The following is a 24,831-nucleotide window of genomic DNA, read 5'->3' as shown; positions in this document are numbered from 1 at the left end:
AATAGTACTACAGTAATTTTAATAACAATTGGGTTTGATTTTTGAGAAGAAAAATTACATTAAAAAATAAGTACCTACAATATTAAACCACCATCAATGTGTTTTGAATACAACACAGCATATTTTTTGAGCATATAATTATGAATGCAGTTTAATACCATAATTGGATGTTTTTATTATTAGAATAACAGAGCGCATTCATATTTAAATTTTAGATTTAAATGCTTATGAATGTTTAAAAAACTTACAAGCACGTATAATTAATTACATATCAGAGAACATTGGGAAAATATTTGACTGTTCAAAAGCTAACATTTTCAATTCATATGCGATGACCAAAATACAATTCAGGTGAACATATGACAATTCATCTTCTTGGTTATTTCGGCAAAGTCACGACGTTTCAGCCACAGCGTCTGAATTCAGACGCTGTCTTTCCGACAGACCTGTTCTTCACCTGAGGACGGCTGCTTGCGTTGTGGCCGAAACGTCGTGAGAATTATTTTATTATGTTTTATTTTTATTATTTTATTATTTCCCTTCTACGTGACTTTACCGAAAGAACCAAGAAGATGAATCCCTGCAGTCACGAAAGCTTTAAATCGAAACATAAGACAATTGTGTAGAAAATCCAATATTGTACTTTTATGAATTATCTGTCATAACTTTTAAATAATATATGTGCTGGTGTAATACCAGAACGCAACATATTAAGCACTGAGGAAGGAAATGCATAAATGCAACATTTCATAAACAGGATTTTATCAAGATGAATATCTTGGCAAAAAGCAGGCAAGCCGAATATTATATTTCATGCTGGCGAGTTCATACTTCAAACACTGGTATTTTCCCCACAGGTGTATCTTATTTGAATGTTATTTAATTATATTTGCACCATTATGATTTTCTGCATAAACTGCTAAACCCTGAATGACAATGGGTCATGGACCAGTTTTATTCTCATTTAACATCTGGCCCCATAATTACAACCACACCACCATCAACAAGAACAGTGGCTCAGCTGGGCTCAACGTTAACGTTAATACGTTGAGCCCAGCTTGTACTGGAGCCATGCATTGTTGCATACACCACTAATATCTGTCGAATTAAGATGTCAAAGAGTTTGTTTACAGACACATCTTTAGGGGAATTTTAAGGGTGTTGACGGTTCTTTGACTGTAAAACGTGTCCAATAACTGAGCCCTACAATTTCTGCGGAACCCCAGCCACCGTACAGTTATACTGGATGTACATATCAACCTCTAGCTCGTATCAACAGTTCATGTATTTTATGTCAAATCACTTGCTCCGAACACAACTCCAATACCTGAAATCCTAGTCGCACTGGCTGCAGTTTCATGGACAGGCCATTTAGAAAACCGTCACATCTTCATGATGCCAGGACACCAGTGCTGCACGCTGCTGTATGAATATTAATGTAATTAGTGCGAATATCATTCAATTAACTGGTATGCAAAGTGTAACGCTTGGCTGCTTTTGTGTCATTAAGAAAAAAATACATTAATTAGTGAAATCAATTTAAAAACGTATTTTCCCCCTGTATAAATGAATCCACATCTGTTGCAGAATATATCAAAGAAGATTGAATTGCAAGTTTTAAGGTTGCGCTTGCAATGATAATAATGTATGAACTTTCCCCAGACTCATAATTTATAGATAAGGATTAAACAAATCCAGCATCACCTTTCTAAAATATATATTCTCTTTAATAAAATTACTAACCTGTTTTACAATCCACACAACATTTAGGGATCATGTGCTGGTTCCTTGCAGTTAAAAAATAAAATAAATTTTGTTTTGGGTCAGGCGGTACTATTTTAGAAGTTAATTAAATGAGAAACAATTCAATGGTCCATGAATGAATCATGTGGAAAATTACAACACTCACAACCAACTGCTCACAGTATGCACTTACCCTCTTGGCAAAGACATACAACAACGCATCACGATTAGAATTACAGCATTGTGTTACCTGATAATGAAAGGTACCCTTAATGTGTAATCGAAATATAATTTTCCAAACATATGACCGTGATTGTAAATAAATAAATACGTCGCAAGATGATTGTAAGATTTAAAGGTACGTTAATATTGTTCTACCGCAAGCAAGCTTTGGGGTAATTTACACACGCTGATTATTAATGATGTATTACTCTTCCTTCCTTAAAGAGTTTGTGTTACATTTTCATTCCGAGTTTGTCGATTCAATGCAAGAAATATTGTATTTTTCAGAGGTCATTGTAACTTACTCTGGATTATACAGAAATTATTGTTGATGCACTACACTTGATAATTTTAAATATAAAATGTAAAATATAATTTAAGGGAACCACGTTTATGTTTTTATAATCTTAGCAACATTGAAGTCACGTAACAATTTTTCGCGGGGATAACGGCACGTCACATTTGGAAAAACATTTTTTCCGGATTACCAGAAATTTCAATGAGGGCCTAATTTCTTTGACTTTTCATGTTAATTTGAAAATCAGGAACATAATCGTAGCATGCACCTCCTCGTGCAACTTCACAGCGCAGATCATTGTTTTTTGGAACTCACATTTGAAATTCAGTCTGCGATGAAAATAGAGGACATTATATTTAAAAAAATATATTATTTCAGTGACATTACACAATTCGTGGAATAGTTTCAGTTACTTAAAACGTCTACTGCAGCATAAGGCCAAACCATGTTTCTATATTACGATGCCCTTTCCCTATGAATACAGCGTTGAACTTGCTCCTACCTAAACGTAATGGATTTGGAAAAAAAGGAAGACATTCCAAATAATCTTTGACCGTGCCTTGCACGAACCAAACAATGTGTGGACATGGATGAAATAAAATAAAACACACACGTGTGTGTCAGATGTAATGAGTTTATGTTATAATTGAATGAGCAGTGCATCCGCACAGCAATTATTTTGAAGTGGACATGGTTTTTTTTCTCTTCAAGAGTAAACATATAAGGTTACGTTACCGCTGTTGTATTGTGTGCGTGGGGTTGGGGTTGGTGAATGCTGTATGCCAATGCAATTTCAGTTTTCTGTACCGTGGTTGTTGGTGTGATGGAAGCAACAGCATCGTGGAGGGTTGCAAAAATAACATCTTCGCTGAATTTCTTGTAGAAGCCGCTCTTCTCCAACGTCCCTTGAATCTCCTCTAGAAAACACACCAAAAAATGAGCTTCATTAATGCCATCTATTAGCACACAGAAGTAACCCAATACTCTGCAATTTAAAATCCCATCAATAGTGTCCGGTTGTTTGCTAATGGGGTCATGCTGGAAATCACAGCCCATTCTCTGTAGACGGCTATTTGCTATAATTACAAAGTGGAGGATAATATTACCTATTTAGATTCTTACCCAAGCATGGCCGCTCCTGTATGTGACGCTTCCTTGTTGCATTCCATTAACCATGAGCTAGACCATCATTTACCTTAACATTTCACAATAAACGGCTTTTGTGAGAAAGACATAGCAAGAAGAAGTAAGCTGACTGCTTGAGAACATTAAAGGAAACTAATTACGTGGCTGAATTAATTTCAAACGTGCACACCAAATAACTGAAATAAGTATCCTATCAAAATCTCAAAATCCATTTAATCCTACATAGCATTCTTACACCCATATATTGTGTTGACAATAATCCTATTTAATTAAATGGTTCTACAATTAACTACTGCGCATTTGGTTAAATTTACATGCACACATTGGCCCTGATTAGCAAGAGTAGACATTCTAAAGGGTGCCGTTCAATGGGAAAATGCACTTGACATTTACAGGCTGTTGTTTATTTATTGTTTGTTAGGCCTTCAGTGATTTGTGAGGACATCAGCAATTATTGTAATTATCTTATTAATTTTCACTGCTTCTTATGCAATAAATTTACGTAAAATCGTCATCAAACGCTTACATTTATGGGGTACTATAGTTTATTATTAACCCTGTTGCTCAGTGATCATTGAGCAAATGCGTATAAAGTATAATGTTATACAGTGGCCGCGATGAGTATTTAGTTAAAACGTGTGAAAAAATTATTGCTGAAAATCCAGATGCGAATCACCAGTTGTATATGTTTCAATGAACGTGCAATATCCAGCAGTGTTAATGTTTTTACAACCCTTTATTAATTCACTGTTGGATGAAGGCCTCCCCATATCTTGCTGGTCGCCAGGGGACTTGTTTGACCATACTCAACCACGTTGGTCAGTGCAGTTTGAGTAAAGGAGGGGTGCTCAGGTCCATTTTAGATATCACTCGCCTCTCAAGTTAGTCACGGCTGGAAATAAACTCGGGTCACCGGCTATAGAGCGTGGTGCATGAACTTGCGTGCAATCACTCCACCCTGATACAAAACGTATATTTTGCTATTCCAATATTATGTAGTTTGACCACGCGACACAACTAAACAATTGAAATCGTCACGTGGTGTATCGGCGTTCCACGCGTCAATGATGGTCGTTTCAGCTCTCGCTCACCGCTGAGTTGAACAGCCAATCTCACAACCGCGTTAATCAGCACTGCTGCTTTTCTACGTTGGGCTTTTAGATGAGGTCTGCCACCAGGCAAAAAGAAAGGTGCTTGAAATGTATGTTATTCACCGACAACTCTCCGTCAGAAACTCTGATCCCTGAGACGTTCCGTTCAGTCCCTACTGAATTGTCAGCAATTGGTTCGTCATTCCAGGGTTGTGAATAAACTTGGTTATTTATATAGGCATAAACCCCCAACTCTCAAACCCTTTTACACCAAGCGCTGTGCAAGTAAACAGGACTGTGAACGAAGTGAATTCAACTCACATTATTATTAAAACTTGTTTTTACATATGTATATCGATTCATAATCAACGATTTTTGGGTTTAGATCGCGTTTATTTATAAATGTGTCGTAACCCTCCACCACCCGACACGGCCAATCAGTAAAAAATGTGTCACGTTGACAAAGACAAATAGTTCACTGCTTTAGCCCACCGGTGTGTTGAAGCAACAACATTCACAATTGGAGTACGCCGTTTCGCTGGTAATTACAACCAGCATCATCGGGCAATTCGCCAGAATGGTGAGGCTCTCCTGTGTCTCCCGTTCTTATATAGAGCAGCAGCAGGATGACGTCATCATTAACTCATTAACTCATCAGGTGCAAAGATTCAAGGGGGGAGTGATTGTAATTATATACTAGATTAGTAATCAGGCTATTGTTACGATGCGAGTTGTAGATTAGTAATCATTTGGAATGTGTTTTATTGTGATTATGCTACATTAGTAATCTGTTAGTGGTTGTTTCCCTTATAAGTAATTGTAATGTATCTTATTTAATAATACGCTTCCAGGCCGCACTAAGCCTGTAGCTGTCTGAGCGATTAAAGTTATTTCTGTTTCTCTCAATTTCAATCGATTCTCTAATTAGTCTCGATTGAAATTGAGAGAAACAGAAATAACTTTAATCGCTCAGACAGCTACAGGCTTAGTGCGGCCTGGAAGCGTATTATTAAATAAGATACATTACAATTACTTATAAGGGAAACAACCACTAACAGATTACTAATGTAGCATAATCACAATAAAACACATTCCAAATGATTACTAATCTACAACTCGCATCGTAACAATAGCCTGATTACTAATCTAGTATATAATTACAATCACTCCCCCCTTGAATCTTTGCACCTGATGAGTTAATGAGTTAATGATGACGTCATCCTGCTGCTGCTCTATATAAGAACGGGAGACACAGGAGAGCCTCACCATTCTGGCGAATTGCCCGATGATGCTGGTTGTAATTACCAGCGAAACGTCGTACTCAAATTGTGAATGTTGTTGCTTCAACACACCGGTGGGCTAAAGCAGTGAACTATTTGTCTTTGTCAACGTGACACATTTTTTACTGATTGGCCGTGTCGGGTGGTGGAGGGTTACGACACATTTATAAATAAACGCGATCTAAACCCAAAAATCGTTGATTATGAATAACATTGGTCGCGAAAGCCTACGTGTTAAAATGTATATCGATATCAATGGTCACACATGAAAGCAATTGACACGAGGCTGTAGGTGTCTACAAACCATGGGCAATGAGATGGTAAAAACACAATCCCAGCCTAACACCTCCCTCAGTCAATGCCTGCCGACGTCTGCTAACCTGCAGGGAGGCACGGCGCCCATTATGCTACAATGGAGTGCACGCGCAGAATTGAAAATCCACACGAATGTGGGCCGAAGCGCCTTGCGTCACACCAACTCGTACAAGCTGAAATATTGGGCTGTCATTGCCAAAATTATTACGCTATTCTATGGTACAAAAAAATCGCGCAAGATTTGAAGCTGAAACTATTAAAGCTACGTTTACTGTTACCAGGTAAGGACCGCCGAAGCATGTAGCTTTTTCATAAGCGACCTGATCGCAAATGATAGCTCAACGAAGTGGCTTGTCACGTGGATATTTGATAGCAGCCAAATACTCTTAACGCGTGTTTCTAAATGTGGAGGAGAAAAACCGGAGGACCCGGAGAAAAAATACACGCGACCATGGGGAGAACATACAAACTCCAAATATACAGCAGACGTCAAGAGTATGGATGAAACCCACGACCTCCTGTATACCAGGCGAGGGAGTTAACATCTAGCCACCGCGGTGCCCTAATTTGAGGGTAATCATTGTATTATTGTATCAACTAGAGGCTAGCCTGCTGTATGAATGAGGTGGCATGACAGTATAGCTGACACTTGACCCTAACCAGACATACTCACCTGACACTACTGTTCAGACATTCACCACTCACCTAACACTCACCACTGACAACTCACCCATAACTGACAGATGAAGGATCTGTCCATAATACAGCCTCTTGTTTAGCACTGCAGATGGCATCACTACACGAAGCACAATGGAGAGATTTATTCACAAGGTGGCACGCCACTCATTGCGTCTGACATGTGGTCATAGTTGTTTGACATAGTTCAAAGGTCAAAACACGAACACTGGTCAATTCCACTACCACAAGTCTTCTTCTTGGTTCTTTCGGTAAAGTCACGTAGAAGGGAAGTAATAAAATGATAAAAATAAAACATAATAAAATAATTCTCACGACATTTCGGCCACAACGCAAGCAGCCGTCTTCAGGTGGAGAACAGGTCTGTCAAGTAGACAGAGTCAGACTCTGTCTACTTGAGTCTACTTGAGTCAGACTCTGTCTACTTGAGTCAGACTCTGTCTACTTGACAGACCTGTTCTCCAACTGAAGACGGCTGCTTGCGTTGTGGCCGAAACGTCGTGAGAATTATTTTATTATGTTTTATTTTTATTATTTTATTACTTCCCTTCTACATGACTTTACCGAAAGAACCAAGAAAATGAATCCCTGCAGTCACGAAAGCTTTAAATCGAAATTTACCACAAGTCTGTCATTTATTCTACTCAAAATAAGCTCATTCTTGCCCCATATACAGCAAAAATTCCTCAAGTAAGTGTTGTGACAGACTGACTGTGAAATTCATTTTCCTGTGTATGGAATATGATTGCTTGGGTGGGGGGGGGGGTGAGAAAATCTGTTTTGCACTTACATTTCCCTTAAGAAAAAGTTTGGAGGAAAGGGAAAAGAAAGTGATCACTACCCTCAAGACAGGAAAACCCAACAGTCAGGGAACGTGTTACCTCCCCATCTCTCGACTGTGCACCTGCCGCGGCGTATTGGAGCGCCTCGTCATCATCATTAGTATGTAAGCATCAGCATCGGGGGCACATGTTTAGACGGCTTCACAGTGCCACATGCTGCCTCGCATAGGCGCAATGAGCACTGTGCCTCTCAGCGGGTTCCCGGATGGCAATAGGCATAATTCGGAGAGGCGTTAGACATTGATTGTGTACTCATTGGTTTTTTTTTCCGGTAAAGTCACGCATGTAGAAATAAAATAAAAAATTAATAAATAAAATACAAATAAATCACGACGTTTCGAACGCAACACAAGCGCTCATCATCAGGTGGAAATGGGGTGAAACATATAGCGAGGGAACGCACAGGTGGACACCACGTGCACAGCACATGGAGAACGGCAAACTGCACGTAAGCAAATGCAACAAGAAGAAAAAGTATTTTAAAAAGTATTGATTGTGTTATTTACTTCATCTGTGCCCGGAGATTGTAAACACCTGTGGGCTAGTGCCAATTGCATTTAGGTGAGGGCAGTGATATGAAATAACACTTTTTAACAATAACAGTGGAGGAGGCAGAGTGGTTCAGAGGTCAGAGCTCTGAGCAGCTACATTCTGTTGCTGAGGTTATGGGTTTGAATGCTAAAGCTGAGTTTCGACCGCAGTGCGTTAATGATCCAAGCCCGTTCACAAAATGATCGCACAAAAACACCTGTCATATTGAATTGGGTTTTGCTCTGGCATTTCACTAAATTTATATGATTAGTTTGACTGTCACGTGACAGACTATCGCATAGCAGAGCATATGAAAAAAGTGTGACCTTCCTACTGTGGTACAGAATTTAAAAAAACAAAGACCACAGGAAGATGTTTTCCTCGTGAAAAACCTCTCCTGCATTCTTTCTATGATGCCAACACGCTGTATGAAAAATAAGAATAGGTTTTACCCTTTCTGATGATAAAAGAGGTGTTAAGATGTTCAAACACCAAATATTAACCTTTTGCTATGAATCAAGTCTGCATTGACCACACGTACTTGGTGGGGAACATGCAAAACAACATGCTCTGATAATATCTGCATTGACTTTGAAACTGATTGGCCTACACCAGAGGCAGCAGCCTTCTTTAGGACCGAGTCTCACCAGTGTCAGACCAGAGAACACCAAAAGTTGAACGATACAAAGACGATGCACATTTCAGAGCATTTATGGTTCGGGGTGAGCAGCTATATCATGGGACCTTTTTGAATGAAAAATAAGAATATGTTTTACCCTCTCTGGCAATAAAACAGGTGATAAGATGTTCAAACACCGAGATCCCATGATATGGTCACACTGCTCTCTAGGATTTCTAAACGGCTCCTTTGTTTCGTGAGGCAATGCCGATCGCAGGACTGGATGTGGAAAAAAAATCACTGTTTTCACTGTAACAAAGCAGTGAAAGAAAAACAACAGGAGTGATGCCATTGTGTTTTAGAAAGTTGCATTCAATTTAACACGTGTATTTCCCTACAATGCTTAATGGTTGGCATAGCTGCTGATGGAAGGAGTGTATGCCCGTTTAATATAATGTAATTGACTAAGAATCGTAAGCTGGTAAAGGAGTTGTTGACAGATAAGCCGAATTTCCAAACGAACTCTCAAGAATAGATTTTCGACAGAAGGGATATTTCCTTGTAATTATGCTTGTCTGATCATGAAACATTTAATACCACCGAGAACGTATTGCTGAAATGTGCAAACCTAAGCGTGTGTGTACAGCCTTGCATGAATTTCCACTTGAATGCAAATGTCTTGAAGTTCAATTCACATTTCTTTTATCTGCATTCTTATTTACGTGCTCCCTTGGTCAGATACACGCGGGTATATTGTCGCATTTAACTAGAATTCAGGGTAAAGGTGCTCACACATAGTGTACATTGGCACACTATGAACTTCAAAACACAGCAAAGTGCATAAGACGTGTGCCATCGGTGCTTCTTGATGGTCAATGACTTTTCCACATTGAAATTTCGTATAATTGTCAGGATATTTACATTCCCTTTCAAAAAACAATATGTTCTGCACTTCATTATTAGCTGCTGTATATTTCAAACAATGCTTTATGACAATTATTATCCAATTATTATTTGTGCTTGTTTATCCACAAAACCTTTCACTGAATCTCATGACTTTCTTAGAGTAATCTTGCAAAGTTCTAGATATTTTTTACAGCGGGTGATTGCTTTCTCGATTTCAATTGAGTAATTGGCAGGAAATGTTTAAAATTTGGACCACAACACTGGCACACAATGGCCTTCGCTTGTGAACGACGTCCCAGGATCTTGTTAACGGTTATTAGACCTGCGGTATTAATCAGGGCGGCCGCTGGAAACGAACCGTGAACCTCTGCGGCAAGTGGAGACCTCACTACCGCTGAGCCGTGTCACAATTTAGGCATCATGGACACCAATATAATTAGAATTACATTTATAAAGCGCTTTTCATCAGGGATCTCCAAGCGCTGTACAGGACACAGCAGCAGCAGACACTCAGCATAAAAATTATATTTTAAATACATTTTAAGACTCATTTACTAAATTAACTACACGTTTAATAAGGAGAAGTGTATAAAAGGTTTTAAGGCGCATTTTAAAAATGTCCACAGACTCAGAGATCCCTGATATCTGTTGGAAGAGCGTTCCATCACCCGCGGGCTACACGGGAAAAAGTTCGGTCACCCCAAAGACCGAAACCTCGACCTGGGAATGCAGAGAAGACCTGCATCCCCAGATCTTAGGGACCTTGACGGGACATATCAGACCCACCTGAGCACCGTGCCAAAAGGACGCGTGTTCCAATATCTCTGAAATCTTCACAGACCTGCATCAGCAGAAAAAAAAAAGTGGATTAAACGCATATTATTTAAATAAGAGACATAATGTTAAAGTTTTCCATGTCATCATTAATTTAGACCTGGAACTTTAATTATTTAAGCATTCGGACAAAGTGCTGCATATACCACAACATTATTATGAGCATAAAACATTAGAGATGAATGTACACAGTTCTTTATATTATTTAGTAAATGTTTCATGAACATTACACCCAAACACATATCATCAGGAGTGCTTGAATAACCCAAAACGATGTTGAAATGAGGACAAGTGAAGTCATTCTTCAGTTTATTGCCAAATGAGAGGAAACTGCAGAAAGCTTACAAAAAACCTTGACATCCTATAAAATATAATTACATCTCTCAGCAACATATCTCCTATACTAAATCCCACAACACCATATTCCCTAGCTTGTGAATGTCTCATGTATGTATGTGGGACTTCTTTCGCACTGTACGTAGCCAACCGTGCTAATAGTAGGTGCTGGGGAAAGACAACAAACTAAACAAAATAATAAGTTCTCGCAAAATTAGTTTTCAATCTAGATTTGAAAGAGCATAGCTCCAGAAACTTCAGTGGCTCAAACTATAACTGGCGACATTGTGTTATATATATAAAAAAAAAACTTTTTCTACCCAATTCCAGTTTTGCCATCAGCGTCAGGAGATAAAGAATTCACCCGGAAATATCACAGCACAGCATGCCCTCCCCCCCCCCACCATATTTCAGATAACAGCCGGTGGAAGATATTTTTCGCAGGACTTCTCCCGAAAAATCCTTGCGAGTGGTTTGTTTTACCATTTACACAGTAGGCGGTAAAGTTCTCCACCTGCCATGCGATGATACTGGACTTTAGCCAAATCTAGAGTAAAAACTAAATTTCACAAAAACTGACTGTTTGTTTTGCAGTCATTGGTGACTGGGTTGAGACCACCAACTCACTTTACCTGAGGACATTGTTTAATCACTGGCTGTTCAAAACCAACATCTCAACAGTGGTGGCTCAGAGCTCTGAACGGTGACACACGTGGTGATATGGAGAACCGGTGATTAAAAAATTACATCTCTGTATCAGCCACCAACCCAAACTAAAGGATTCTGAATTCAAAGCACAAACCACTAAGACCTACTAAAATGTAATATATATGGAAATATAGCCACCTTGGTCATTGCATTCAAATGTTTTCATGTAAAGTTAAATTCAGTACAGATAGATAATAGATCGAAGAACAAAATGGTGTTTAAACAACTCTTTGTATTCTTATTTAGTTCATGTTAAGAAGGCGTGAAGTTACAGCATTTGAAAACGCTGACAAGCACAGGAACATAAGAGTGTTTGAGGCAAGAGCAATGTCTGAGGTCACAGATCACAGAGCTGTAGCTCAATTCATGGTTTTAATTTTAAACTTCCCAGAAATTATGCTTGCAGTGCACTTCAGATAACTCATTCTGTGTGATTCGTGCACAGATTTTCATTAAAAAAAAACTTGTGGAAGAAATGTGCACGGTGGAATTTCAAACAGCCTGCGTGATGCAAGCCCTGCCCATAAAAATTGAGGTGGCAAATCAAGATGGGCATATAATGTCCATATGCAAATGTGCACATGTCAGGTTTAGTGGCCTACGTCCGCTGCAGTGCCAGTCAACAGCAAAACCCATTCCACGAAGCCCTGGTTGGGTTTCCACGGTGCTGCAACAGTGGGGCGCAGTTGCACTCGGATGGGCGTCTGTGTTTATGTTCTTATTTGTATTACACTCGTTTACCTAGGAAACACTCAAGAGTCGCAAGACTCGTTGTTTTTTTCAGCAGGGTTCTGCTGAGTTTTCCCAGTAGGGACGAGATTGTTGTGTGCAATACCAATTGAGTAATGTTCAATCGACTTTTCAACAGTGGAATGTTTTGGCCAATACCAGTTCCTTTAGCTATGGGAGGAAACCGGAGCACCAGGAGGAGAGAGAACATAAAACAAACACTCTGCACGAAAAAGGAGCCCCGAGTCGGGAACAAAACCCAGGCCCTTCTTGCTATGAGGCACGAGTGTCACCACAGTGGAATGTAGGCGCAAACGGGCCACATGAATCTTGCGGCATGGGCCCCCTCATGAGCACTCTGCACTCCCTTTTTGTGACCACGCCTTCAAATCTACGACGCTGACAGTTTACCCTTGGAATGGTGGAACTGGGAAGAGCATAATCAAGTTGTTCCGCTTTTACGTAGCTCTCCTCCCGAGGTCCACCATTGCCCCTGGACACTTTGACCCAGTCTGCTATGTGGATTGAGGATGGGTGGCCTGTGATCCCCAATCAAGGACTTGGCCCATGTTAAATAGGGAATCGTGAACCCGGGTTGACTTATCACAACAACCGGATTTGTAATTCCCCAAAAATATGGCAGGATGATGGACAAAAATTGGGCCCCCTGGACTTTAATAAAGCAGCTCGAAAGGACGGTTACCGGCCTTTTGACTGTAATAGGTGCATAATAAGAATGTTGAAAATTGCTTGGCAAAACAGGACAGTGTTCACGTTTTTATTTTAATCAGAGGTGTGGAAAGGTGCTGTGTCAGATGGAGGAGGGCAAGTTACTGAAAAATACATTTATGTGGTACTCAAGAGGTCAGAAGCCAAGGATAACACTTAGAGCCAGATGGTGCGATATTATAATAGAGCACGTGTAAGAGCAGACTGTATTTCACACGCAATAGTTTCAGGATCTGGCAGAAGTTACAATCATAAATAATGCAATTTTATTCACAATATTTCACTCGACATAAATGACCACGACTGCGGTGCAGAGCCAAGCTCAGTGTCGCTTGAAAGCCGGGCGACAAAAATGGGACCACTTTAGGTTTCTGCTGAGAATGTGCAGCGGCGTTCCAGACGGCAAGGGCTACCACGGAAAAACGATGCCCGACAGTGACATCCCTGGTCCCTGGGTATAGAGATGATGTCGTGAGTCGCACCGTGGCGGGAGTACTAATGTGAGCTGTGGTGCTGTGTGACAGGAGTGAAGAAAGAAACGGTGGGCAGCCGAAAGTGGTGGCAAAGGCAGGCAATCTTCTAGCTGCTCCTGCTGGCGATGGAAAGCCATTGGAAGGGATGGAGGGAAGTGAGGGAATCTAGCCTAGGATGACAGACACTGATGATGGCATGGGAGATATGGTTTTGCAAATGTTGGAGTTTCCTGAGGTTACTCGATGAAGATCGAATAAGGATGGAGTGGCGAATAGTCGAGGCGAGATTCGACTATGCTGCAGGCGAGGGTATCGGCAATTTATGTGGCGATGAGTGGACGTAAATTATGGAGGGCCATGAGATGGTAGTTAGAGGATCTGGTGATGTGCTTGGTGTTGCTGTCAAAGGAGAAGGTGGAGTCAAGAATGACTTCGAGGAGGACCTTGAAGTGGTGACAGGAATGAGTGGTGGAGCCAGCAATGGTCTTGCTAGACGTGTGAAGGTGGTGAGATGTCGTGTGGTGACAATCAGGATGGCCTCAAATTTCTAAACATTCAAGCAGAGACCGTGGGCGCCAAAACTGCTGCAAGGTGAGGTGACATCACCAGCATTGGCTATTATCACTCGATCTTGAATAGTGTGTCACAATGTCACTACTTTTAATAGCATTCTTGAGCAATTGGATAAATATAGCACAGCAAACCATTATTTTACTGACTGGTTGTCATGTGCTCATGACAATCTCTGCAAATTATGTCCAATGTGTCAAAAAACACGGCTGTTGTTGTGTTGGAATGACATAATCCATGGATATCCATACTTACTGAGATGTGATTAAAAAATAATGCCCTTTCAAATGCAATTTTTGAAACCACAACCACAGATGATTAAAGAGGAAGGGCCTTTCACAAAGACAAACAAACGTCAGCATTAATAATGCGCCACATATGCGACCTTCATTAGCCGCACCAACACGTGAGTGAGTGTTTAATCAGAAGGATTAACAAATTTATTTATTTATTTATCTTGATGGAGATGGAAACACAATTCCTGCTACTCTGAAGAGTTGGGCACGAGATGGCCATCACGATATTGTCCCAGTTTCAGTTGAGCTCATCCTTGCACTCCACTGATTAGCAATGCCACGGTGATGGATGCATTTTATTTTCAGTACAAGAGGCTCGCAGAATCTCTTTTTTAAGATATAAAACATATTTCGAGTTCATTTGTCAAGCCGCAGTCCACCGATCTTGGCATGCACATCCAATATTATTATGAGTCATACATTTTAATGAGCGACGACTGTGTGAGATGGCAACGCTGCTCTTTAAGCTGTAATTTAATGTCCTTGAATTCTGTTTGAAAGCACATGCAGCTGTTGTTTGGTAGCATAAAAAGTGTGGTGGATTATGGACAGAATGTTTCATAGGGATTGTTGTCACGAATGAGATCTTAGCGACTGCCTTGTAAGACCAATTTGGTCGCATGCCAATCTTGTGATGGCATCCTGTGATATATTGGGGATAATTAAACGTTCCTGGCACAACAAGTTTAGTCCAAAAGGTGGATAAACTCGCGTATAATCAGATATCTATTTGCATTGTTTCGTTAATGTAAACGTGTATCAGTCATGTACTGAAACAGACATATTATTGGATAACACTTATTTAAGCTTTAATTGAATGCTGTTTGGAAAAAAAAAATCACTGAATGTCTATAACTAATGAGTCAGGAGCAGAATAGTTCTTATTGACTATATAAGAACAATTATTTTCATGCAATTTATTTCTCAGTGAAAAACCCAGATGAAAAAGTATGAAATCTTATTCATATTTCATGCGGATTTCTTTCCTTGGCATTAATTGCTTTGCTTTCCATTGATATGCCAGACGGTTGGTATGCATCTGCATTGCTCACTCTGAAGCCTTAGTGCAATATAATGAATTCTGCTTACTTATATTCATTAGTGTTTAGGTTGTATATCTTTTGCCCTACTACTGTTGTTTTCCCTTTATCCCCAATAAATGGAGACGTAAACCAAATATACTATGTTTATTACAGACCACTGGGTTGAATTACATGCATTTTATGGTTGTACTCTTCAAGTAAATGATATGCAGTGAGGGTTATTTAGGTTGCAGGAATCGGAGTGCCACTGATGTATAACATATTAAGCATTAATCCCAAACCGAGAATCACTTAAATACATCCAATAGCCGATGACAGGTAAAATGCTGGTGTGTTGCGCCGCCTCGATTTGCACACATTGTACTTTATTGAGAAGTACGTCACCTGTATTAGAGATAAGGCCCCCACCGAGTCCATGAAATTGAATCCACTGCAGTCCAGTACAATGGCCTGGAGTGGTGGGCCACTCTCCGCCTGTGCCACAGGTGGCGAGCCACACGCAGAGAGCGCACCACCGACCTGACCTGTGAAGCCATCAGTGCGGTGACACATTGCGGCACAATCAGCTCGGACTCCAAAGGCACACGTTCTTCTAGTATGAGGGATATATGACCAGGAATTTTTGTCGATTACAGTGTTATTATATCGGCGTGTAGGCTGTGCAGCTTCCACGGCGAATGTAACAATTCACACCCAATTTAGGTACAAATTATAAGTTGTACACCTCAGATGACAATTGATCAAGTTACAATGTTTACACAAAATGTGTGTGTTCTATGGACGATAGTGTAGCGGTTAGCGCTGTGCTGTATGACAAACCTGGCAACCTAAGTTCGATTCCCGCTCACGACCAACACCAGTGACGATTATCCCCTAGGTCGACTCAGCCTACAAATGAGTACCTGGTGCGGTGCATAAGCATCGACCCTACGAGAGACAAAGGCGGCCGGGCGAGGTTGCTGCCCACCCAATCCCTCGTGTGCCGTGCCGGCCTTCATAAGTGCTCGCTAACAGCACTTGCCCCAACAGTCTGTTAAGGCTATATGGGGGATATTTGTCTTTGTCTTTGTATGGGCCCCAACAAGCGTTGGGCCTCTGCACGTCTCGTAAAAAATAGCTTCATAGCTCATCTGATTTTTCCAGGATAAATAAAGATTCTGATGAAGAGTATTTGTAGCCCAGTGCATGGGCACAGCCAATGGCTGTAACGGGTGCCCTCACCTCCACATGTTAGACATGGCAAAGTGACACTCACAACATTTGAATTCGTTCATTCAGGCATATATACATTCATTTTAAACTGAACTATAACAAGACTATTTTTAATTTTACCAGGTAAGGGCCACTGAGCTACTTAGCTCTTTTTCAGAAGCGACCTGGCCACAAATCGAAGCTCAAAGAATCGGCTTATCACGTGGACATTTATAGCAGTCAAATACTCTAAACGCATGTGTCTAAATATGGAGGGAGAAACGAATGGGACCCGGTTAAGAATACACGCAACCACGTGGAGTTGAGACATGCAAACTCCAAATGTACAGAGGTCAGGGTCAGGTTAGAACCCACGTCCTCCTATATACCAGTCGAGGTCGTTAACATCTCACCACCGTAACGCCCCTTCGCCACCATTCATGCATTTATTCAACCATTCATTGAAACCATTTAATCCATTCATGCATTTATCTATCCATTTATTCACGCTTTTATCCATCCATTCATCAATGTATCCAACTATTAATTTATGCCTTCATTAAGGTATTAATTAATTGATCCAATCAACAATTTATGCATTCAATCATTCTTTAATTCACTCATGCAGTCATTCAGTAATTCATTAATGCCTTGCTCATGCGCTGCCTGTGCGATGAGTGCCACTTGTACAGCACCTGCTGCCCTGGCCAATGTACATGTGAATACATATGCAAATGTGTGCAAATGATATGCGTGCATGCCTCGCAACTCCCCTGTGCAGTGTATAGGGTCACTGTGCGTCTGTAATTTGATCAATAACCACCAGCAACCATTTGCTTGTCAGACAACCCCAACAGTGTGCCACTGGCTCAAAGTCAGTGGCGGACATTCCACACTCCCTTGGTGGAAGTGAATCACCCAATATGACAACCACTGTTGAGGGATTGTGGGTTATAGAAATTAAATAGTTACACGTTTCTTCCATTGCATGTAACAACAATGTGCATGCACAAGAATAAACTTACAAACGTATCGTGGAGAGAAAAAAAACCCTTCTGCGTTAGCCCTTTGACCTTCTTTAAACAAACTCAATCGTTGACCCAAAAGGATCAACGTTTAATTCGTAACAATGCAAACCAGTGGACTTGGTTGTTAATACAGTGCTGCAATATGAGGCCAGCACAGGATTAATTTGCCAAAGACACACTCGCTGACACATATCATTAGCCGGAATAATGAGTGTGTGTTTAATGAAGAGCGTATGCCTATTTGAGAACTTTACTACAATGTTTACAATGTGCAGATAAATGCTAAAATGTCATTTCTTTGCTTAATGGATCACACCATTGCATATAAGTGACACAATGTACTAAGATTGTATTTTGTGGACAAGATAACTGTTTTAACAGGTTAAGTTAATGCACACTGCACAGGCGTATAAAGATGTTAATTTAATATGTTTTACCTTAGTCATTTACTACTAAAAAGGCAATTTGCATAAACGTCTCCAATAGCAATTTTCTTATGGTAATTTTTCTAACCTCCGTGAAAGAGCCATGCAAATTGCTGTGGATGAAATATTGATATGCATGGAAAATGCGCACTCTTCAAAAGTTCGTGAAACATTGCCAGTGGCGCAATATTTCGGCGAGAAGAAAATGTTTACTCGTTATTTTGCACGTTAGGACACAATTAAATTAAAATAACAATCACATTGTCGCTTAATGTTCGAAACAACTTACTTTACAGCAAATATCGATTTTCATTCGACAGTGAAATGCTGGCAGATGGAGGATACCGACTTTAGGATGGTACTATGCGAAATAGACTGTTTATAAAAAAAACTGTTTACAATCGTTTACGTTCAACTGCTGCCGGCTACCAAGAGATTTCCTTACCTTGGGGGCTTGTGCCCTCTGCAGTAAATGAGGGATTATTCATCGCAAAAGGTGAGTCTCCATCTCTTGGCGAGCAGTTCTGTCAAAATACACGTGAAAGCAAATTGCAATAATTATACAGGGATACATGTTATTGGAATTTAAACTCGTGTATTAAAAATCAATTAAACCGAATATCCCCCGTGTAGCCTTAATGGACTGTAGGGGCAAGTGCTTTAGTGAGCACGTATGAAGGCCGGAACAGCACACGAGGTGGTGGGTGGTCATCACCACGCCCAGCCACCTTTGTCTCTCGAGTGGTGATGTTTACACATTGCACCATTTGGCTGTGAGCGGGCATCTAACTCGGGTCGCTGAGTTCCGTAGCACAGTATGCTAACCACTACTCTACCGCTCCCCATTAAAAAAAAAACGCACATATTTTAATTCCAACTGAAAATATTTAACAAATATCTAAACAAATAACTCAGCAAAACAAAAGGTTTGTAACATGCTTTTGTTTTAAAGGTTTGTAACATGCTTTAAGAGGGCACAGAACCTCAGAACCAGTGCAACACAAAAGTAAATTGCCAGTCCAGTATAAACACCATGTCAAAGACGATTTGTGCTGAATTACTTTGAACATGCAATCTCAGTGTAACTGCTGTAACTTTATGATAAATGTTTATAATCTATGTATATATATATTCAGGACTTGTGTTCGTGAGAGATTGGACAACTGGATTTATGGCTTATGTTTGGAGGGTAGGGATGTGTCATGGCTGGCCTCCAATAGGTTATCCAAAGCGTCACAGGGTTTCCCTTCTCACATGAATGCCATCCCAGGATTGGAATGAAATCGGGCCCATTCCACACACGAAGCATTAGCATGGCAGTTTAATGGTGATTCTGACCACCGACAATGTGTCAGAATCACCGTTATGGCTGCCTGATATTAGCGATGCAAAGCTAAGGTCAGGGTGCAATCGTAGGAAACAAATACAATTCCTGCAGGTATTGGGCTGGATCTAATCAGTAGAAGGGCCACTGTGTCTTCGTGCATCACCCAAACAAGATTGAGTAATGTCCTGATTGGTTGAGTGGGATTTTTTTTTCATGTAAAACGAAATAATCAAATAAAGCTGTTTTCAAGCACAGGTAGTCCTCTACTTACGATGGAGATGCGTTACGACGACCCCATTATAAGTCAAAATACCGTAAGTCGAAGATGGCCTAGCCTACCCAGGAGTCTTAAAGAATGGTGATAATTTAGCAATCGTAAGATCTAAATATCGTAAGTCGGACCATCGTAACTCGGGGACTTCCTGTACATAGTCACCTAACACTGTCAACTATATATGCATATGTGGTGTCAAGCTCTTGTGTAGCTTCGTTGTGAGCAGTGTGGCCAAATCCACTGTTGTACTGTACTCCTTTGCTTCCACATCGATGATCGCTGACTTCACCGACCCACAACTCATCAGTTTGGTGAAGTGTGGAAAAATAACACTGTGTAACACATTTTTATTTATTTATTGTTCCTGGATAGTAAGTATTATTTCCTAATTACTTATGCCTCGAAAGTACAGAAAATAGCTATTATTCCCCACAAACTTGCTTTTGTGACTAGTACAATGATATTTTGAAACTAACCTAATTTCCAGAACATTCCAGATAGATTCAGGGTTGAGTAAACTTGGAGTAACTTCTAGAACATTCTAGAACTTTCCAGTAATGTAAATAGTAGTATAAATAAAGGGGCCTTAAGCCCACCAGTTCAATTTAGTTCCAGCTGCCTAAGTGGATACACATCTGCATTTTTCTGAGATGGCATCAAGAGGCTGCAAGCATCCGGCAGACGCATTTTGCTTTGTCTGCGGCCAATTTATGAAGACGAGTGAAGAAGTACTCTGTGGAAGCATCTGCTAAGATGTGTGAGGCTCACAAGGCATATTTCGGCATGCCTTTCAGGGATCAAGACAAATCCTGGGCACCTCATTTCACCTGCAAGCAATGCAAAAAAACTCTGGAAGGTAAGATGGACAATTGTTGCTGGGAATTTTATGTTATAAAATTTGTTAAAATCTTGACTTAAAGCTTTCGTGACTGCAGGAATTCATACTCTTTGGGTCTTTCGGTAAAGTCACGTAGATAGAAAAAAAATCAAAAAAATCACGACGTTTCGATCGCAACACAAGAAATCGTCTTCAGATGAAAAAATACAGCAGGCGAACTGCTGCGGCAGGAGAAATATAGCGGGAGAGCTGCTGCAGCAAGAGGTTATATAGGTTTGAGATGGGTACAACACAAGGGTAAGTTGGCAGGAACCCACTGACCACTCAAGCAACTGCTACTTCTGCATGGTGGACCGTTCCAAACGTCAGACTGGCAAGCATGCACCTGCTATCACGTATCCGGACCTTCCTTCATCCATCGCCCCGGTGCCACACTGCCATGAGCTCCCCATACCCACTCCTCCGGGAGAGAGAGCAGCCGTCTTTAGAAGAGAGCAGCAAGTCAGAGAGCGAGGAAGACGTTGTAGATCCAGATGACAATTTCAGAGGTGCAGCTGAGGAGAAAACCCCATACTACCCCAACCAAAAATACCTCAACGACTTGATCAAAGATCTTGGTCTTACAAGTCCAATGCCGAGCTTTTGACGTCTAGGCTCAAGCAGTGGAACTTGTTGGATGAAAGTGTGCAATTAGCAGATCAGAGGAAGCGTCACCAACCTTTTTGCAGCTTCTTCACCCGTCAAGATGGGCTCTGCTTCTGCCACAATGTGACCAGTCTGTTGGAGGCAATCGGAATCGGCCTGTAACCAGAATGAGTGGCGCCTCTTCATTGACAGCTCATCCAGGAGCCTCAAAGCCGTGCTGCTTCATAATGGTAACAAGTACCCGTCTCTTCCCCTAGCTCACTCGGTGCACCTCAAATAGAATTACAACAGCGTCAAGACCTTGCTGGACGCCTTGAAGTATGATGAGTACAGCTGTGAGGTCACTCGGAGACTTCAAGATGGTGGCATTCCTGATGGGTCTCCAAGGCGGTTTTACCAAGTTTCCCTGCTATCTTTGCCTTTGGGACAGCAGGGACACCAAGGCACACTACCACAGGCGGGACTGGCTACAGCAGACCTTAGTTCTCTGTTGAGAGGAACAATGTCAATTGGGAGCCACTGATGGACTCCTGGAAGGTGCTGATGCACATAAAATTAGGCCTTATGAAACAATTTGTCAAAGCTGTAGATAAGGAGTCGGCAGCCTTCAAGTATCTTCAAGACTTCTTCCCTAAGCTGTCTAAGGTAAAAGTCAAAGCCGGAGTCTTCATCGGACCACAGATAAAGAAGATCCTGGAGTGCAATGAATAACCCAAGAAGCTCACTAGTAAGGAGAAAGTGGCTTGGAACAGCTTTGTCACAGTGGTTCGTGGCTTCCTGGGCAACCATAAGGTCGAAAACTATGTGGAGCTGGTTGAGACTCTGGTGAAGAACTACGGCACAATGGGCTGTAGGATGTCCCTCAAAGTCAATATCCTTAATGTTCATCTAGATAAATTCAAGGAGAACATGGGAGCGTACTCAGAGGAGCAAGGCGAGCACTTCCACCAGGATATACTGGACTTTGAACGCCGCTACCAAGGACAGTATAACGAGAACATGATGGGAGACTATATTTGGGGGCTGATTCGTGAAAGTGATTTACAGTATAATCGTAAATCTCGAAAAACTATTCACTTCTAAATCTTTGTAGTCATTTTTGTATTACTTTAGTAGAAATACATGTTAATTTTGATTCATATGTTGTTTTTTCTGACTTAATGTGAACGAAAAGACACAAATTCGCCAGTTTTCTCATTGAAAATAGGTACATTTCAAAATATCACTGTCCTGGTCACAAAAGCAAAGTTTGTGGAGAATAACAGACATTTTCTATACTTTTCATGCATAAGCAATTACGAAATGACACTTACTACCCAGGAACAAAAATTGTGTTACATAGTGTAATCTGGCACGCATCACACGTGGCTTGCGGAGGCTCTCAGCCAACAGAGTATTGACAGTAAGGGATGCGTATATACAGCGCCCATGCAAACATGTATTAAAGAAGACCCAGAGCACGTGGTAGCGAACAGGATAATGATCGCTCCACCTTTTTCAAGTGCAAAGGTCGGAAGGATAAATTGAGCCTCAGGGCAAAGCATACGCGTAAACTTGGCATTTATTTCTTTTTGAATCATAAATATGTATACATGTACTATTCTATTTCAATTACGATGTTTAAACACGGGCAGTGACCAAGGCCGGATTAATATTTTGTAGGCCCCTGGGCTACAGCTATTGTGAGGCCCTCAGTAATTTTTCAAAAGGAAAAAAAAATCATTTTTACAAGGCTAACAACAAATTAAATTCAGCATTCACAAATGAAATAACTTTCAACTTGAATCTCTAGAGGCCCTCTAGCTGGCGGAAGCCCCTAAAGCCCCCATGCCTTGTTCCGGACCTGGCGGTGATGTGGCCCAGCAGTAGCGCATTTGCCACTTGTTGCTTAGAGGTTCACAGTTCAAATCCAGTGGCTGGCCTTATTATTACTTTGGTAGTTAATAGACACGATGATAAAAAAAAAACAGGCAATGAAAATTACTGAATTGGGATTATACACAGCAATTATAACCCCCTAGAGGTAGACGAATTCCCCAGGTCATCCTTGCAAGTGAGACGATACCTGGTCTCTTGAGTTCTCACCTGGTTACAAAAATATATAAATGTGGCACTTGTTGTTTTAAACTTGGAATCTTTTTTTCAAATACATGCCCCAGGCAGAATTCAATTCTGGGACCTTTAGATTTGAACAGGGGCCATTGAGCCCTCTTCGCATAGACAGCTGGTGGGTAAAATGCATGGTGGGGCTATGCTGGCGACAGCAAACGGGAAGAGAGGGAGTTATATACATGGATGAGATAAACAAGACGGGACTACCGAGAGAGACAAAACAATCCAGACAAAGCGGCCAGACAGACAAAACAAACGAAGCAGACAAAACAAATGAGCCAGAATGCACCCAAGAAGACTTCCATCTTGGAGATGGAGTGACAAAATCAGCTCGCGTGCAGGTGCTAGGTAGATTGCCACATAGCAGGATCTGGAGTGATGGCGATGGTTTATGGAGGCCTTCATGCAGCAGTGGATTAATCATGGCTGATGATAAAAATGTCAATACAAGGTGCAGCTCTCTGTTTGTTCCCATCAAAATGTACCACGTGATGATTGATGAGCACAATGCAGATCGTTATGCTCATTACTATAGGCTTACTTAAGAAATTGTCAATAACTCGACAGTCGCTTTCCAACTCAATTGTCCATTCAAAGTCATAGATTGGAAAATTGAGTCCAGTTTAAGTACTGTACTGCATGTATGTTGAACTACGTACGGTGCAAAAGAAGTCCAACATACCGTGCAGTACTTAAACAGAACTCGATTATCCAATCTATGACTTAGAATGACCAATCTAATTGGAAAGCAACTTTCTCGAGTAATTCACAATAGCTTACTAACCCTAGTGCGAGGGGATTTCCGTGTTGCTTATGGTGGGCCATGTGGAATGCCTCAAGATGGCCCCTGAAGTTTGGCTCGTGACGTCTCCTTGCAAGCGCCCCTCGGCCACGTGTTCCACCCATGGCTGCCTCTGTGTGGGGGGGGGGGGGGGGTTTAATCGGCCAATCGCATCGTCGCCCCGCACGATTCGATTCCTCTCGCATTGATTGTCCTTGAATTAATTCTAACTCAATTGTCAAGCCGAAGTGTCTTAAATTAGCCACTTTCAAACAAAAATTTTTTGCAGGATTTTATCTTTTACCTTTTTATTTAAAGAGAGATTAAACAAAAATGTAAAACCCCACACGCTTTTAGGTGGGAAGCCGCCCCAACGTCCCATACAGGATCAGCTGACACTACCTCTAACACTGCATCAACAATGGTTTTCAGGGAATATGTATAATGTGGATATACAGTACTGAAAAACAAGAAATAAATTTCAGTAAAATAGGCCACCATGTTCTAGTAGTAATCTAAGAGGATGCCAGAAATATACACAATATGCTGTAATGGATCAAAGCTGAATGCTTCAATATCGACGTTTATAATATAAAATAACAAAACTAATTCCTCTTCCATGTGTCAGCTAGGGGCTATAGATGAGGTATTTTTCCAGTAATATGGCCACTTGCTATGAAAGAAATAAGTATAACCCGTAAAAACAAAGTTTTTCACTCTAAATCCTTTATATGCGTGGCGGCTAGAGTCCTGTCGTCCTCTGGCTTGAGATGGCTGCCACCTATGGTAATTAGAAATTTAAA

At 40.9% G+C, this 24,831-nt stretch overlaps 1 protein-coding gene across 5 annotated transcripts in view; it reads right to left on the bottom strand.

The window, feature by feature from the left end:
- Positions 1-24,831, bottom strand: part of LOC133345861 (prestin-like) — a 102,480-nt gene continuing 77,649 nt past the window's right edge. For 4 of the 5 annotated variants that reach the window (XM_061556909.1, XM_061556908.1, XM_061556912.1 and 1 more), the window contains 5 exons: positions 18,497-18,575; positions 15,792-15,931; positions 10,476-10,530; positions 3,071-3,180; positions 1-1,422 (listed from right to left, as the gene is read on the bottom strand). In XM_061556909.1, coding sequence (XP_061412893.1) covers positions 1,372-1,422; positions 3,071-3,180; positions 10,476-10,530; positions 15,792-15,931; positions 18,497-18,575 — 435 coding nt within the window. In that variant the 3' untranslated portion in view covers positions 1-1,371. The remainder of the gene's footprint in view (positions 1,423-3,070; positions 3,181-10,475; positions 10,531-15,791; positions 15,932-18,496; positions 18,576-24,831) is intronic. The other variant, XM_061556910.1, reaches the window with a different exon arrangement.

This window comes from Lethenteron reissneri, chromosome 23 (genome assembly GCF_015708825.2).
Source record: "Lethenteron reissneri isolate LAM-NWPU_2019-01 chromosome 23, ASM1570882v1, whole genome shotgun sequence".
Lineage (NCBI taxonomy): Eukaryota > Metazoa > Chordata > Hyperoartia > Petromyzontiformes > Petromyzontidae > Lethenteron > Lethenteron reissneri.
This window is presented reverse-complemented; position numbering and strand designations above follow the sequence as displayed.